At 36.8% G+C, this 16,762-nt stretch overlaps 1 protein-coding gene across 13 annotated transcripts in view; it reads right to left on the reverse strand.

Moving 5' to 3' along the window:
• The window catches only part of LOC136040963 (muscle calcium channel subunit alpha-1-like), a 220,922-nt gene that overhangs the window by 3,639 nt on the left and 200,521 nt on the right, over positions 1-16,762 (reverse strand). For 9 of the 13 annotated variants that reach the window (XM_065725425.1, XM_065725420.1, XM_065725421.1 and 6 more), the window contains 2 exons: positions 5,751-6,088; positions 2,735-2,808 (listed from right to left, as the gene is read on the reverse strand). In XM_065725425.1, the coding sequence (XP_065581497.1) occupies positions 2,735-2,808; positions 5,751-6,088 (412 nt within the window). Of the gene's footprint in view, positions 1-2,734; positions 2,809-5,750; positions 6,089-15,050; positions 15,083-16,762 lie in introns of all 13 variants that reach the window. The other 4 variants (XM_065725427.1, XM_065725428.1, XM_065725426.1 and 1 more) reach the window with 2 other exon arrangements.

The raw sequence follows: 16,762 nt of genomic DNA on the forward strand, positions 1-16,762 counted from the left end.
TGCATGCTTGAAGTCCATGTTCAAACCCTGAAGAACATACTCATATCCAAGCCTATTTTGTAAAACCAAATACAAAGGAGGAGCTGGTGTCACAAATTGTGAGGGAGGATTGGGTCGAAAAAGCCGTGGATGATTTTCAGTCTTTTAAAGCCCCTGGAGCCGATAGGGTATAACCTATAATGCTCCAGAAGGGATGGGAGAAAATACAAACCTATTATATTAGTATTGCTAAGAGAAAACCCGCCCTGGATTACTCAAACCTCAGTCTTATAGAATTTTAACCTCCTTTCAATTGAAATTGATGGAACGATTGATCTATTGGTATCTGATTGGTAACTCGGAGTTCAAACACGTGGTATCTGATATAAAAATGGGACTTAAGATATAAGGCTCTACATACGCTGCAGTTCGCCAATTGTTTTGACGGGTAGAGCAAACCTTAGAATGTAAAGAATACGCCTTAGGTCCATTCCATGACATAGAAGGACCATTTGATAATGTCACTTTGTATCTACAGGAATGGCCATACTAAGACATTGAATCCATAGTAAGACTGGATAAGATTTATTCAGAAATAGAATTCCAATATGCTCAGGAATTGACAGGTTGTGGTAGAGCTAAAGGGTATCAAGAAATCAAAACTGTTCAGAAAGAATGTTCACAGGGGAGGGGAGGGGTTAAGTTCCCTATATAGGTGGAACCTAGTCATAAAAAGTTTGTTGAATTTATTAAAACAGCAATCCGGATATATTCAGGCATTTATGGAGCATCTAATATCCCTATTGAGAGGAAAATATCTAAGGAGCCTGTTTGAGTTGGGACAGAATCCAAAGCAAACCAAATTAAATTGACGTGGATACCAGGTCACTCTGGAATAGAGGGTAATGAAATGACAGATGAAGCAGCCAAGGCTGGGACACCGTTCAGATACTATAGTCCAGAATCTTCCATTCCCATTTCTCAGGGCTACTGGAAGGCAGTGGGGAAGAGTTGGGGTAATGAGAGAGTGGAAAAAAATGGCCTAGGAAGGTGGGATACAAGGAAACAAAAGAAATACTTTCAAAGTTAAGTCCCAGGTTGAGTGAACATGTTCTGTGACTGAAAACGTCTAAGATGAGAATGGTTACAGAAGTCATAACAGGAATAGAAATTTTTGGGAAGCATAGTTCCCAAATAAGGAAGGATGAATAAACATCATGCCAAAGGTGCTAGATGGCGACTGTGGAAACAAGAATGCATCTGACAGAATAATGTCCAGCTAGGATCTGACATTGGCTTGAGATGTTTTATCATGCTATTGTCAATCTGGAGAATATGGTGAAGGAAGGATAAGTCTAACAGTTAGCAAAATATACGGCAAGGGTGGTGAGGTCAAATCCATCGTTCATCCCCCAACCAAAAATAGAGCATATTTTTGGGGGGCTGTGGAGGCAATGGCTTTAAAGGTCTGATCCTAGAACCAGGGGTAGTGGACTTACCCCCACGTTAATAATGATAATATACGTGGCTTTTGCAGGCATTTAACTCCGTCAAAGAATGGTTTAAGCCAAGATAAAATTATGCAAGGAATTTGAAATTTGCGAGAACCCTATAGCTGCCATCGACAAAACAAGAAATTTTTTACTTTCCAGAAAAGGATGGGCACGTAAAACAAAGCGCCAGAGCATCGAATAACATTTTCCAATCCCTTCAAGGCCAAAAAGTCAATTAGGAGGGAGCCAAAGACCAGTCGTGTGCTGATGCACTTTTTTTTCAATATCCACAGAATCGTCAATAAAAGTTTGTGCCTAAGGCCAAACGGTCAATCAATATGTTTGGCGGGAGGTTCTTGGACACTCCAAACAAGCGTCATTGGCGTCAGACCAAAAATCAAGAACAACTGGATGTTGCATCACGATAATGTTCCTTGTCATACTTTATTTTCAATGAACAACTTTTTGGCCAGTAAAAATGATCCTGTGGCTCTTCAGTCTCCTTTATCACCTGACTTGAGCCCTTGAGACTATTTTCTCGTCCCGAAATTCGAAATTCGCTTCAAGGATGAACTAATTTTGGGACAATCAAAAACATTCAAACGGCTGTAACCGACCAGCAAAAGGCTATCTCAGCATCAGAGTTTCTACCAATGCTCTGAGGAGTGAAAGAACCCCGTTACCATGACTTTGTTGCTTCAGAAGCAAGTCATTAATGTATTTAGGGTATATACTTTTCCTCCATACTTAGGTAGACTGTACCCTCAGATAGCTTATGTTTCAACCTTACTCGGATTCTATATAACACTGCGTGAATAAGAAAAAAAAGTTTCACGTTAAACAAAATAACCCTTGTCCTCATAAGGAATCTTGAAAAACCAAAACGAAACTACTTAAATAATGAAACCTTCACTTCTAGTCTCAATGGAAAAGAAAAATAGCTTTTCCCAGAAACAAATATACAGAAGATTTGTGTATGAAAAAAAATTAATCGTCCCTGACTGGTGAAGAAATGTGAAAAGCTGCAACAGAAAACATCTTAGACTAAAATTTAAAGATACTTTTTGCAATAAAAATGGTCTGCTGAGGGAATCAACATTTCTAAATGCCACTTATAGCTGAAGCGAAGTGGGTGAGGCATAAAAAAATCCAAGTCTGAAAAGAGCCATAAAAAGCATAAATGTCCGTTTAATAGCTTCCCTGGTTTTCTATATCCAAATTGAAATTGAAAGGCATTTTTTTAAACATTGGATCAAGCTTACCTTTCCGACTAGGCTTTCTGCAGATCCAATGATGGAGAAGTTTCGACTGGCACCATTTTGGGACAGAGGAGACCCTAAAAGTATCAACTTGTATTTTAACAATAGTCGATTTTAATTCTTGCGTAGATGTTTCTCATTTTCAACAATCTCATATTCATATTTCTTATGTAGGACAAATTAGTAGCAATATCCTATATTTTGAGTATGGTAATGTGTTTGATATATCTCATGAATTTATTCAGTTACTGATTTTTTAAGAAAGGTGTCACATGCTGTATGCATACTCAAGACAGTATATCCAATAGGCAAAAATCATGCATATTGTTCAAGTCTTAGAAAGTGCAACTAAGTCAAGTCAAATTTGCACAGAAAGAGTGAGGAAAAACAAAATATCTTGTAAAATGTCAAAATTACAGAATAAAACGCTTCGAATTTCTAAGATCCCTGAATCTTGAAAATATTGCCGATAGACACTTAAAATCACATATTTCCTTTCCTTTTTCAGTTGTTCAGGATAGTAAGAAACTTTACAAAAGTGAAAAAAGAATACTAGCTGTTTCCTTCGGGTAATAAATTTAGACCACCGATACCCATATCCCTGATCCTTTGACTTAACGCATTCATCTTGAAACCACAAATTCATAAATACATAAAAGTGGTTATAACCAAAAATTACAGGATACCTATGAAATGAAAATCTTACATAAAAACAACATTTTTGAAAAAGCAATTCGAAAAAATAACAACTGCAATACAGAATATTCAGACGATGAGAAAAATATTGTTTCAATTTTACCTTATACATTTCATGATATGTGCTTACCATTTTTCGGGATTTTAAACAAATCATTATTAAACTCTTTCTTGAGTAGTAAGTTTAACTGAAGAGATTTTTAGAAGTAAATAACTAAAATTCTAGGAATTTCTAAATTATTTTTAAAACCTTAGCCAATTTGTTTGATTCATTTTTAACGTCACAGTCAATGAAGATACAATTTCTTTACGCGTTAAATACTAATAAAGAGGAAGTCAGACCCTATATTTCTTATAAAATTTTCCCCCTCACTTGGAACCCCAGACGTTCTCAGCTGGAGGAAAGGTCAGAATAAAAAGTGGAAAATAATTTTGATGGGACAGAATGGTATGAGATTAAAAAGATAAAATTGAATACAAAATACATACAAATTAGCCTAATTTCTGACAAGATGGTAATTTTAAAATAAACTTGATTCTTTGGTGGTATTCAGGTCGGACCTGAGTTGATCCCAAAAGAGGTCGACAGTTTACTAATTTCGCTAGAAATTTAAAGGTACCCAAAATAGAGGATGGAATTGGTAAATTCGGTGCTAAAGAAAATCAATAGTGTGATTTAAATTCCAACCAGAATACAGAGTAAAAAATACAGGTACCGACGGGTACGATTACTTGCTAGTTTCTACTATACTACTACTACGAACAACTCACAGCAGCACCAGGCCACCTTAGGCAAATACAGCTACGCACGCTCCTCCTCCACTCCACTCTATTCAAAGCCGCCCTCTTTACACCCTCCTAAGAAGTTCCCATTTCCTTTAAATATTTCTTTATGACATCCTCCTACCCCAACCGCGAATTACCTGCTTTCCGTTTGGCCGAAAAGGACAATCTTTGGCAATCTTTCATCCTTCATCCGCAGAACGTGCCTTAGCCATCTAAGCCTTTCTTTTATTATAGTTCTAGAAAGAAGGATTGAGCCACACTTTTCGTGCAGTCTACTATTTGAAATACGGTCAGTCAGCCGGGTACCTAGAACAACCCGTAGGCAATTTCTCTGGAAAAGATCTAGCAAATTTTCATCCGCTTTTTGGAGCGCCCATATTTGGCCGCTGTCATCATTGTAGCTTCCAATTTTCCAATCTTGGTTTGAAGACAAATGTTTACACTTTTTGCTAGGGGGCCTTCAAGTCAATGCAGAGGAACCATGTATTCTAGTTTCCATTCATTTAGAGGACCAAATATGGACGAATGTCTTTTGGCTCTGAAATTAGCAATACTCCAAGCACTACCTTTATTGCATGGAGATATAGTCGTATCATTCATTTTCTTGTCTTTTTTCCCAGATACTAAAATTATTAAGCTGCTATACAGACTCTGTATACCTTTGGGTCTCAGTGTTAGAAAACTACTGAACTACTTTAAGGTCTCAAAGAGCACCGACCCATATAACAGAGACCCAATTTAAACGAGAACCATTTGAAAAGCACATAAAAACAGCTCTTCCCATAAATAACCTCATAACTCATAATAGGGTCGAAGCAAAAGATGGTTCCAAGGCATCAAAATACAGACACGGCCAGAGGTCTATTTCTCGCAAGTCCAAACGATTCGACGTGGAAAAGATGTCAATCTAGAAAATGGTATCTACGTGGCAAGATGATGCACCACTTTCGGTCTATTTTTACGCAGAACACATGTCATTCTTGGGACTCTAGAAGGGCCTATCTTTACCCTACAATCATTCTTTGATGATAAAATTTTCTTATGAGGTCTAATGGATGAAAAGGCCCGACGTAAATTCTTTGCAGCTTTTGGGATGAATAGTAAAAATTGAAGATGCACGTGTTTTCGCTGAATAGCTGGTGGGTAACAGCGCCTGTGGGTATGTTCAGGATTTTAATACGTTTCTTACTGAGGTTCTGCGAAATTAAAGAGTGGAAATTTACGTGTTTAAAAAGCTGTACATTACCCTATTGTATGTTAGAAAATCACATGTTTCCCTTTTATTTCTATTAATCTTGGAGTGGAATGGGATCTGTAGATGCCCCCCCCCCCCCACGCCCCGTGTGGCTATGGCACCCAATTAAGAACTCTTGATCAACAAAGTTCACAAACAATGAATGTCACAAACAACTTAATAAGCCGTCTAAAGCAAAAAAATTAAAACCATGTTTGTCTTGCTATATAATTTTTCTAGGACGCCGTACCTATATGTCATACCTTATTTTGCCCCGAAGCTGAAAAAATAGTAAGTCCATACCATTCATTACACGATAACTTTTAACGCTGGTCGATGACCATGAGATTGGCGAAGCTCTATTGCTGCAATTTGATATTGAACGACAGTCATCCCCGTCATTTTCTTCAAATTCCATCCTCACACCAGCAAGGGCCATCGTCGTTCTCTGGAAATTCCACAGTCCTACTGCTAAGCGACTTCCAGTAGGGGACGCTACGCTCAGCTGATCGTAGTTTTTCAGCATTCCAGGTGGTGGAGGCATAAAGGATCGGGTATTATCAGATGTCTCTGATGGTAGCAAACTATCGTGGGAGGCGTAAGGTGTGATGTCATGCGAAGGACATGGCTCATTGATTATTCTAAAATGTTAGTTAGATAGACTAAATCGAAGATCCTAAACCACAAAATGATTTATATTTTAATACTTGGTACAGTCTGTACTATCATCTAGCCCGGCGATTATTGACTTTGATCAATCCCACTAAACAGTTATTGGGAGTAAAGACTACACAAGGATTCAATTAAGGAGATATATTATTTTTTGAGTTGGCACAATATGAACGTAATTAGTAAATTTGGATAAATTGCTACACTAAAATGAGACTAATCTAATCTTACTTCCAATTACGTTTCGATTAAATTTATTCTACCTCAGGTAGCCTCTACTACTAACTATTCTATTTTCAAAAGTGGCAAACATTATTTTAGGGTTCTATCTTTAGGGTTCTATCTTGTGTGGGTTTAGGAAGTTTGCCAAAGGGCTATTCGGAGCTAGTGTCCCTAAAATCCCCTTTTTCTAATTGCTATCTTCTGTAGTGCCTAATTTATAAGCCAGCAGCACCAGTAGCTCTGTTCTTGGGGTGCTAAGCTTACTCCCCCGAAAAATATTCCCAGAGCCTTTCCCTGAAAATTCCCCCTGCGAAAATTTCTCCTTCTGAAGATCTCCCTCAGCATATAATTATCTCCGGGACCCCCCTCCCCGTGGAAAAATCCTTTGGATAATTCCCCCGCCCCGTAAAAAATCCCCAAACATGTGAAAATTGAGTAGCTAAAGGGAAAATATGAAAAATAAAAACAATGAAGAAAAGAAGAAATTTTGGAACATTCTACCAATATTCCAAATATAGTAAGTTTTTGGGCATAAAATGACTTATAGTATTTATTTTTACATTTTATTTTATTTTAAGTCTTTTTGGTGTTTCTGGGCGACGAAATATCATAGCAGGGCAAGATAGGGCTGTGGGGGTGAAACCAGCCCCGAAGGCAAGCTTATTAGATATTTCGAAGTTTTGAACAAAAAAGATATCTCAAAATTTGATTCGACATCATAAGAGGTTAGAAGAGGGCCGAATAACAGAAATTGCCCTCTAGTAGCTTTCGGTGTTTAAAATCGACATAAAAACTTTCAATTTTCAGTCGAATGATCCCTTCACAAGTTCCCAAAATAGACCGTTACATTTGAAGTGGACAGGAAAAAAGTTTTTGACATTTTTCAGGCCGTTTTTGGGGTGCATTTTGAGGGAGGCAATATTCTTCTTTTGCACTGGGCCCTCTAAGCCCAACTTTTCTTATAAGTTTCAGGCCAATCAGCGGAATTCAGCGTTTTCTTAGCCCCCTTTGTTAGAGGAGGGACCAATTTCAAAGGCACCAATCCTTTGAATATTCTTTTGTACATTATTCCCCTTGGCCCAAAGACTTACCGTTGTAAATTTCAAATTGATCAGTAAAGAAGTTTGCGTGGCTTATTTTCGGACCACTGACCCCTACCTCTTCCTCCTGTAAAATGCTGATGATCTTTGACCAAGAAGATAATCCTGAAAGTTTTATGCGACTTGCCTGCAAAGATCAAACATGCCTCTACTTTTTTCCCTTATGAAATATATTTGTAAAGAACTGACAGTTCACATAATTTACAGTCTTTATCCCAGAGGTTATGGGGGTTATGTCATCCTTGGATGCCAATCTACTGATATTTTCAACTATTCTGAGCGATATGGGTTACAACTAACGCTGTTCATATCTCATAACAGGTTACAAAAGGACCATATACCGTAAAAGGTTCTTGAACAGGGGCTGGTTGCTCTCCAATTACTTTTCACTTTTAGAAGAGGCACAAGGACTCTTAATTTCCAATATTTTTACGACCACGAGGGGGGATTGAGGATGGGGTATTCCCGCTCCTATAAGTACTAAATTCTGCTCGTTTCAGGGTTGAAGATTACCCTTTACTTTCGTAATAAGGGTGTGGACCAGAAATACTCCCGGAAATCAAGAGGGATTAGATATCAATTTTTACCAATAAAAATGGAGATATTACCCGATTATCTTCTAGCATTAATTTATATTTAATAATATTCATATTTTAATATTTATTTATGAGTCCTGGGCTAGATGTAACTTTCATATTACTGTTGTGTTATTGTATCTTTATCGCTGTATTTATCTTTGTACTGAGGTGTCATTTGCTATTTATCTTTATCTATGCCTAGTTTTTCGAGCCAATCTCCCATGGGCCTAGTCAAATATTAAATAAAATAAACAGTCTTTTCAACTGAAAGTAAGGAGCAACATTAAAACTTAAAACGAATAAAAATTATTAGTATATGAGGGGGTTCACTCCCTCTTCAATATCTCGCTCTTTACGCTAAAGTTCGAATTTTGTTCTAATTGTTTAAGAATGACCCCTGAATCACAAAGGCCGTTTAATTAGACTAAATAGCTCTTTTGAAAGTACTAGAAAACTTTAGCGTAAAGAGCGAGGTATTGACGAGGGGTCGAACCCATCATATACGTAATAATTTCGTCCGTTTTAATTTTAAATGTTGCTCCTTACTTTAGGTTGAAAAAATTGTTTTTTTAATTTAATTTCTGATCGTTTTTAAAATTATACTGAAAAATTCGGCGCCCCCTTCATGGAAAATTCTCTTCCCCCATGAAAAATTTTTCAATGGAAAGATCCTCTCACGTTTCCCTCTACCCTGACCCCCCTACCAGAAAAATCCCCCTGAAAACGTCTGTTTGCTTCCCAATAACCAATATTATATGTAAACAATGGGCAAAGTTCATAACTTGCAGCCATTCCCCTGGGGACTGTGGGGGATCGAGTCGTCCTGAAAGACATAGTTAAAAAAAATTTCGACTATGCTAATCAAAATGGCAATCTCAAAAGCCTGATCTGGGGACTTTAGGAAAAAATGAGCATTGGAAGGGGCATAGCTGCCCTCCAATTTTTTTGGTCACTTAAAAAGGGCATTAGAACTTTTAATTCTCGTTAAAATGGGCCCTCTCACAACATTCTAGAATCACTGGGTCGACATCATCACCCCTGGAAAAAAAAACAACAAAAACAAATAAACACACATCCGTGATCTTCCTTCTGGCAAAAAAAAAAATCACATTTTTGCAGATAGGAGCTTAAAACCTCAACAGTAGGGCTCTCTGATACGTGATTCTGATGATGGGATTTTCATTAAGATCCTATTACATTTAGGGGGTGTTTCCCCCTTTTTCCGACAATGAGGCAAATTTTCTCAGACTCGAAACTTTTGGTGGGCAGGACCGAACTTATATATTTAAAATCAGCATAAAAATCCAATTCTTTTGATGTATCTATTGGTATCAAAGTCCTGTTTTTAGAGTTTCGGTTACTATTGAGCCGGGTCGCTCCTTACTTACAGATTATTAGCGCTATCTGTTTGATAAAAATTTACATGTGAATAATATAATGATTGAACTTTAACCCTTATTCAGGCTCAGTCTAAATGAAGGGAGATGATAATAATTCCTACCCTCCCCCTCCCACACCCATTCATATATTTATCTGAAAGTTCGTGGAGATTTAGACAATTTTGGCATTAACATGTAGTCTTTTACGCATCTGCCCCTCCCCCAGCCTGAACAATGGCCCACCATTGCTCTTTCACTATAACTGATGCACAATTATACACTTTCCTTCGTCTTTTTATTTGCATAAATTTTCCTTTGGCTGCTCAATTTTAGAATTGGGGAGAATTTTCCAGGAGAAACTATTGGGGGAGGATTTTCCACGAGTAATTTTTACGTAGAGAGAATTTTCCGGAGGAAATTTTCGGCGAGGAGGAATTTTTGGGTGAATTTGCCACGGGGGATAATCTGGACACCGTTTTGGGAGGCAAAACGATGCCTTCCATGTTTTTTTTCGTGTGACATATGAAAAAATTTCCACTCTGAAAATCTCCTCTTTGGAAAGAAAACGAAAAATCCTCCCCCACAGAAAATCCCTCCTCCTACACAAAATTTTCCCAGATAATTCCTCTCTCCTGGGAAATTTCTTTCGCATGCAAATTTTAGCAGCCACAGAGAAAAAATGACAAATAAAAATCATAAAGAAAAGAAGGTATTTTAGAATACTCTGTTAAATTTCTAAAATATAGGCAGAATTTGGGGTATAGAATGTCTCATAGGAAGGGGTTTCTCCCTGGAAAACTACCCCAGGAAATCTCCCCAGAAAATTTCACCTCGTGAGAAAATCCCCCGCAGAAAATTTCCTCACGGAAATATTCCCCTTCCCCATGCAAAATTCCCCCTATGCACAATAGAGTGATCACAGATAAAATACGAAATTGGTACCCCAGAATGTCAACCAAATGTCCTAAGGGGTAGCAAAAGGACAAGACATCAAAAATGGTTCTAGAACAGGGGCTGGTTGGTCTCCAATCACTTTCGACTTTTAAAAAGGGCTAGAACTCCCGGTTCCCGATCAAATGACTATCCCCCGAAGTTTCTATAACCTTGATGGGGGGGCTGAATTTATTCCTATTTGGAATAAATTCAGTTCATTTTAGGGTTTAATGTTACTCTTTACTTCCATAATAACGGCGTAGACCAGAAACATTCCGGGAAATCAAAAGGGATTCTATATCAATTTCTACATCCACATTCCCTTCCTTAGAACTAATTATGCATGTCTCTGAAGGCGCAATAAGAGTTAGGATGTTTTTGAATTGAAGTATTCTTTGAAGCCTCAGCTCCTCTCCCTAACTAAAAAACGATCAGAAAAACCTACGGTAGAGGTTTATCGCTCTCATCTAAAAAAAATTGGAATTTCGTTTTTTTTGCCAAAAAGATCACACATGTGCATTCTCCCCCCGGGATAATCGTATCAAACCCAGGGTCCTAGAAGATCAAGGAGGGGTTCATTTGAACAAAGTTAAAAGTTTAAGAGCCATATAAGTGCCCAAACAGAATAGAGGGCTATTAGCCCCCTTCCGATATCCCTTTCTTCCCCAACATTTTTTTTAGATAATCATTAGGTTGAGAAATTTTGAGATAATCATTAGGTTCACCATAGAATGTCAATGAATATGTCGGGGATATTCGCAAATGTTCATGAACATGTCTTGAATATGACTTGTTGCACTCCGATTACTTTTGACTCTTAAAAAGGGTACTAGTGTTTTTAGTTTCCAATCAAATGAGCCCTCCCCCCGAAGTTTATACGACTACCCCTTCCATATGAGATGGTACTGTTACAAAAAATAATAATTGAAGCCTAACGGATCTTTTAGGCAACAGTAAACCGTTACCTACTGATCTGGTTTGTTTCATTCGCATTTTTGCCCAGAAAATGTGATGAACTCTTTGATTCCATTCATATTTTCCCAATTTTGTAACTGAAAAAGGCTTGATGAGTTACATTAAAAACAGACAGCTGATTAGGTGGCCATTTTCTACTTTCTTTGTGGCTCTTCAATTTTACATATGGGGAAATTTTCAAAGGGAAGATTTTCCATGAGGGGATTCTGCTTGGGGAGAGAATTTTCTGGGGATTTCTCGGGGCGAATTTTTCGGGGGGAAACGGCTAGCCCCAAATTATACGCCACACATTCTACGCCAGTAGATAATGTCTATAAGACGGGGTCGAATTATCATAACAGGGTAAGATAAAGTTTAGAATTGTGGCTGTGGGGGGGAGGAAATCAACTCAGATGGCAAACTTATTAGACATTCTATAGGTTTTGAACAAAACAGATGTCTCAAAATTTAATTTGATTCCATAGGGGTAAGCCGAGAGCTAACCCCTAAGCAGAAAAGGAACCAAGATGGAGGCTGATTGCCCTCCGGTACCTTTCGTCTTTAGACCCGAGGACTTTAATTTCTCAATCAAATGATTCCAATGCGAAGTTTCTAAAATAGCCTCTCTCATTTGAAGTCGGTGGCACAAATTTTTTTGGCAGTTTCTGGCCCTTTTTCAGGCTGCATTTTCTTTCAGTAATTTCAAAGGAACCAATCCTGTGAATAATTTAAGTTTTTTGTTCATTAATGCCATCGGCCCAAGGACTTACGGCTCTAAGTTTAAAATTGGTAAGGAAAAAAGTTTTTGCAGCTCATTTCCAGGCCCCTAACACCTTCTCATAGCAAAATTTAGACAAAATTTTTTACCAAGAAAATAATCCTTAAGAGTTTCACGACGCTGGACTCCAATGATGGATATGCCTTCCCCTTTTTTTCCGCTATAAAATATATCTGTAAAGAATTGATAGCTCTCGCAATTTACAGCCCTTACCCCACGGTTTCTGAGGCAAATTTACTGATATTTTCAACTATTCTAAACAAGATGGGTACCTCAAAATGTTTATTGGGTGTCCTAAGAGGTTACGAAAAAACCATATATCAAAAGGAGGTTATAGGACAGGGGCTGATCGTTCTCCAATCACTTTTGACTTTTAAAAAGGCACTACAACTCTCAATTACCAATCAAGATAGGATCTTCCGAAATTTTTAGGACCACGAGGGGAGGGAGGAGTCAAGAAGTAGGCAGTCCCTGTCCTATACGGAATGAATTCTGCTCATTTTAGGATTACTCTTTACTTCCATAATAAAGAGGTAGACCAGGAATATTCCCAGAAACACAAGGGATTATATATCAATTTCTACTTCCCCCGTTCCCTAGGATTAATTCTATATTTATCTGAATGTTCAATAGCATTTAAGAAGTTTTGGAATCAAATGCACACTTTGAGACATTTACCCCCCCCCCCCCTCCGCCAGGAAAACGATCCATCACCTCTCCTTCGTAATAGCTGATGCGCCCTTACACATCATTGAACATAATTTACGAAACATGAAGCAAATCAGTTTAGTTAAATAAGCTTTAAAAGAAATACGAGATGATTTTTTTTGCAATAAGAAGGGAGGTATCATCCTTATTCAGGTTTAGTCTATGTGAAGGCAGATGAGAGATTAATTCCTAATCCATACCTCTTTCTATATTAATCCGAATGCTCGTGGTGATTTAGACAGTTTGGGCATTGAAATATGCAATTTTAGGCATCAGCCCCCTCCACCCCCGCACCTACACGACAACCAACCACCCCTCCTTCATAATACGTGATGTACTTAATTTGTCTTAATTTCCCCTTGGCTGCTCAATTTTACGTTTAGGGATAATTCAAAAGGAAGGAAAAGTTGGAGGGGAGAACTTACAGGGGGTCAATTTTCCTATGAGGAAGTTCTGCTGGTGGGGGAATTATCTGGAGAGAATCTCTGCAGGGGGAATTTTACACGTTGAAAATTTTTTAGGGGAATATTTTGGAAGGGATAAGCTGGACCCCGTAGTAAGACATAGTATAATATGTACTATGTGAACGTATCTACGTCATTGGAAGTAGCGGAGGGAGCTTTTTGGGATATAAAATCATGCTAAGAGCTTGATTCATAGTGTATTACCCCTGTTCGTGCCCATTTTGTTTTTTTTTGCTTCACAAATTTGCACCTTTAGTTGCAAAAATCAAGATTTATCTAACTTCAAATAGCTTTTTAGACGATAGTCTAGTTTTATTTCGATTATTTCGATAATATAATTTAGTTTAGAACCTTCGATTTTAACAGAAAGCAATTTCAAACCAAAGACTGTATGTTTACATAGACTTTCAGAATTACTACAAAAATTACTATAAATTTCGACATTTGACCTTATTTTAGTCCCATGGAATACTTGAGTTGCATTTGGATTAACCATTCAATGATCTATTCGAAGTTTTTGAAGTGAAAAAAAAAATTAAAATCGGTCCTTATGATTCTTATGACATGAGGAAATAAATTCTTATGATATGAAGATATTAGGACATAAATCCTGAAAAAAATTAAGAAAATTTGACAAAAAAAATCTTATATTCAACTGAGTTTGTTTAGTTAATTCCCAGATTACATTGAACTCTTTATCCCTGCATAAAAAGCAAATAAAAATAAAGGTATTTGATGAAATTTGTTTCGTTACTAAAGCCGAGAAGACGTATCCAAGATCAGCACCAGTTTACCAAATCTGCGCACAATTCCGAAAAAAAGAAGAAAAAACAGAGAAGATTTTCAGAAGTAATTTTTCCATTTTTTGAGTAATCAGCAGTAACCTTTTTCACTATCGTCAAGTATTTTGATGAGAAACAAAAATAATTTTCTATTTATTTGTTTTCAATATAAGGCTAGGGTTTTACTTTCTTTTCTTTCTTCACAGGAAAAGCAGCCAACTTAAGTTAGGTTGGATAAGTTGATTAGTGTCTATGACGCTCGTTTTTGAAAAATGTCCTTTCGAGTATAAGTTATTTTTATACAAAATGTGCTGATTTTGGTTAAGTCTGTCTAGAACTTTACTTTCGACCAAAACGACTTTTTATACATTCAAAGGAAAAAATCTGATATGGCAAAACTTTTTATTGGCCCAAAGTCGTCTCGTAAAGGTTAAAACAGAAGATTAGCCGTGTTTTAAAGAAATCTAAATACTACCTTCTGCTACCATAGCTTTATCTCTTGTAAGTGTATAGAACATAGGACCAAAAAAACTATAGTAGATTTAGGCACAAGTATACAATTTTTTAATATTTCTGGTGAAGTCTGAGTAAACATCAAATCCTTGGTTGTAAACGATTGTTAGTCAATTATTGTGATTGTATGAGCTAAATAAAACAGGTATGGTCAGATATACTTTAGAATTTTTTTTTCCTTTTTCGAATAATTATCTATTGCTTTATTTAGCTACACATATGAAACATAAATGTCTAAAAAAGCCTCTACGTTGTAAAAAGAGATATCAACATATATTCTTTGTTATTTCGCCTTGTACACTTATTTGTTAAGCTTTCTTTAATTTTACAATTAAGTACTTCTTACTCTTGTTAAAACCAAGACTTTATAGATTAAAAAAAGCTAAAATATTATCGCTATAGAACAAAACTTAAAATATGTGTTTTTTCTTGTATTTCTGACTTATTTAACTTGGGTTAGTCTACAGATAAAAATGGATCATTCACACATTACGGTTGCCTAAAATGCACACTATTATCTTACCAAGAGATGAACGCTGCCGTAATCCATTGTCCCTACAATTATATATAATTAAATCAAGGGAATAAAACAATGAAAAAAAAACAACAAAAAAAACGGAAGATAAAAATAGAGGGATCGCCCAATTTCCGACATCTAGTTTATTATATATCAGAGAGCCACGTGGGTTGTACAGTTCACCGCACTTGGCACAGTTACTGAAATGCTTGCTTCAGTTCGGCCACGCTTGGGAAACTTTCGTCAAGCTATCTGGTGTACATGGTGTCTAAGAGTCTGCAACACCTCGATGCAAAATCCTCTCATATAATATTAAGTTAACATTCAAGGATAAAAATCTTTACAAGGCAATGAAAAAGGATATGAAACTGAATGATTTTAATGTATCAGCCATAAAGCCTTTTAAAGTTCTGTGGTAAAATTGAAACTAATTCTTTTTTTCAGTCAGAATAGAAAAAAAACATTTATAGTGTAAAAGCTTATATAAGCCTACAGTGATACAATTTCAAAAAATCCTATTTTTAGAACAATTGATAAAAGGAATCGTATTAGCTGTTAATCTTCATTATGACATATGCCCTTTAACATATTTCTTTTTTCTCTCTATATTAGTATTTACTACAGCCATCAGTCAATTACATCATTTTAGTTACAATTAACGACTTTTGCAAGTAAACAATTATTAAATTACAGAAAAAGTTTGGTATCTTTACTATCTTTTTTTCTTCGCAGCCTATGGAAACCTTCACTGATATAATTTTGTACTCATTTCATTGTTGAATGATTGCGATATCAGTGAAAGTTTACAAAGTTTACAATATGGGAAAATAGAAATAGGGAAACTGAATCAAAACACTTCAGAAAAATGTTTTATTATAAAATAAAACTAGCTGTTGGGGTGGCGCTTCGCGCCACCCCAACACCTAGTTGGTGGGGCGCTTCGCAACCCCCCAAGACCCCCCGCGCGTGTAAGTCGTTACGCGCCATATTAGTTACGCGCCATTGTAGTTGTGTCCCTGTGTCCCACCTGTGAATATAGATAGATTTATATATGTGTTTCAAACTATGTAAAACTTGCGAATATACAACATTCTTGGCTTTCCCATTGTCTGTGCATATACAAAGCCTTATGTACTAATAATGACGTCATATGCAAACGCTCTTTTTACAAACAAACAAACATGCATACACACAACTCGTTTTTATATAGATAGATAGATAGATAGATACAATACAAATTAACTGCGTAAAACTTGCGAATATACAACATTCTTCGCTGTCCAATTGTCGCTGCATATAAATAGATTGTCAGGTTTACCGACCCTCGAACATGCAACGTACAATTGTCCATGGGAAAAACAATCAGTATTAAGATCTATACCACATTTTTCTAATGATTGACCTTAAGCTTTGTTAATGGTGATTGCAAATGCTAATCGAATTGGGAATTGCAATCTTTTAAATTGAAAAGGCAGATCCGTTGGAATCATGGGAATGCGAGGAATAAGAACAGCCTCACCCTCAAAAGGCCCTGTCAAGATTGTGGCCTCTATTAGGTTTTCCATTGTTTTTTTTTTTTACGGCAAGTCGCGTGCCATTGCAAAGCTTTGGTGGGTTGATATTTCTTAAAAGTATTATTGGTACGCCTATTTTTAGTTGTAGCACGTGTGGTGGAAACCCTGAAAGATCCACGGAATTTAAAAATTCAGATGGAAAAT

Source organism: Artemia franciscana, chromosome 21, assembly GCF_032884065.1.
Source record: "Artemia franciscana chromosome 21, ASM3288406v1, whole genome shotgun sequence".
Lineage (NCBI taxonomy): Eukaryota > Metazoa > Arthropoda > Branchiopoda > Anostraca > Artemiidae > Artemia > Artemia franciscana.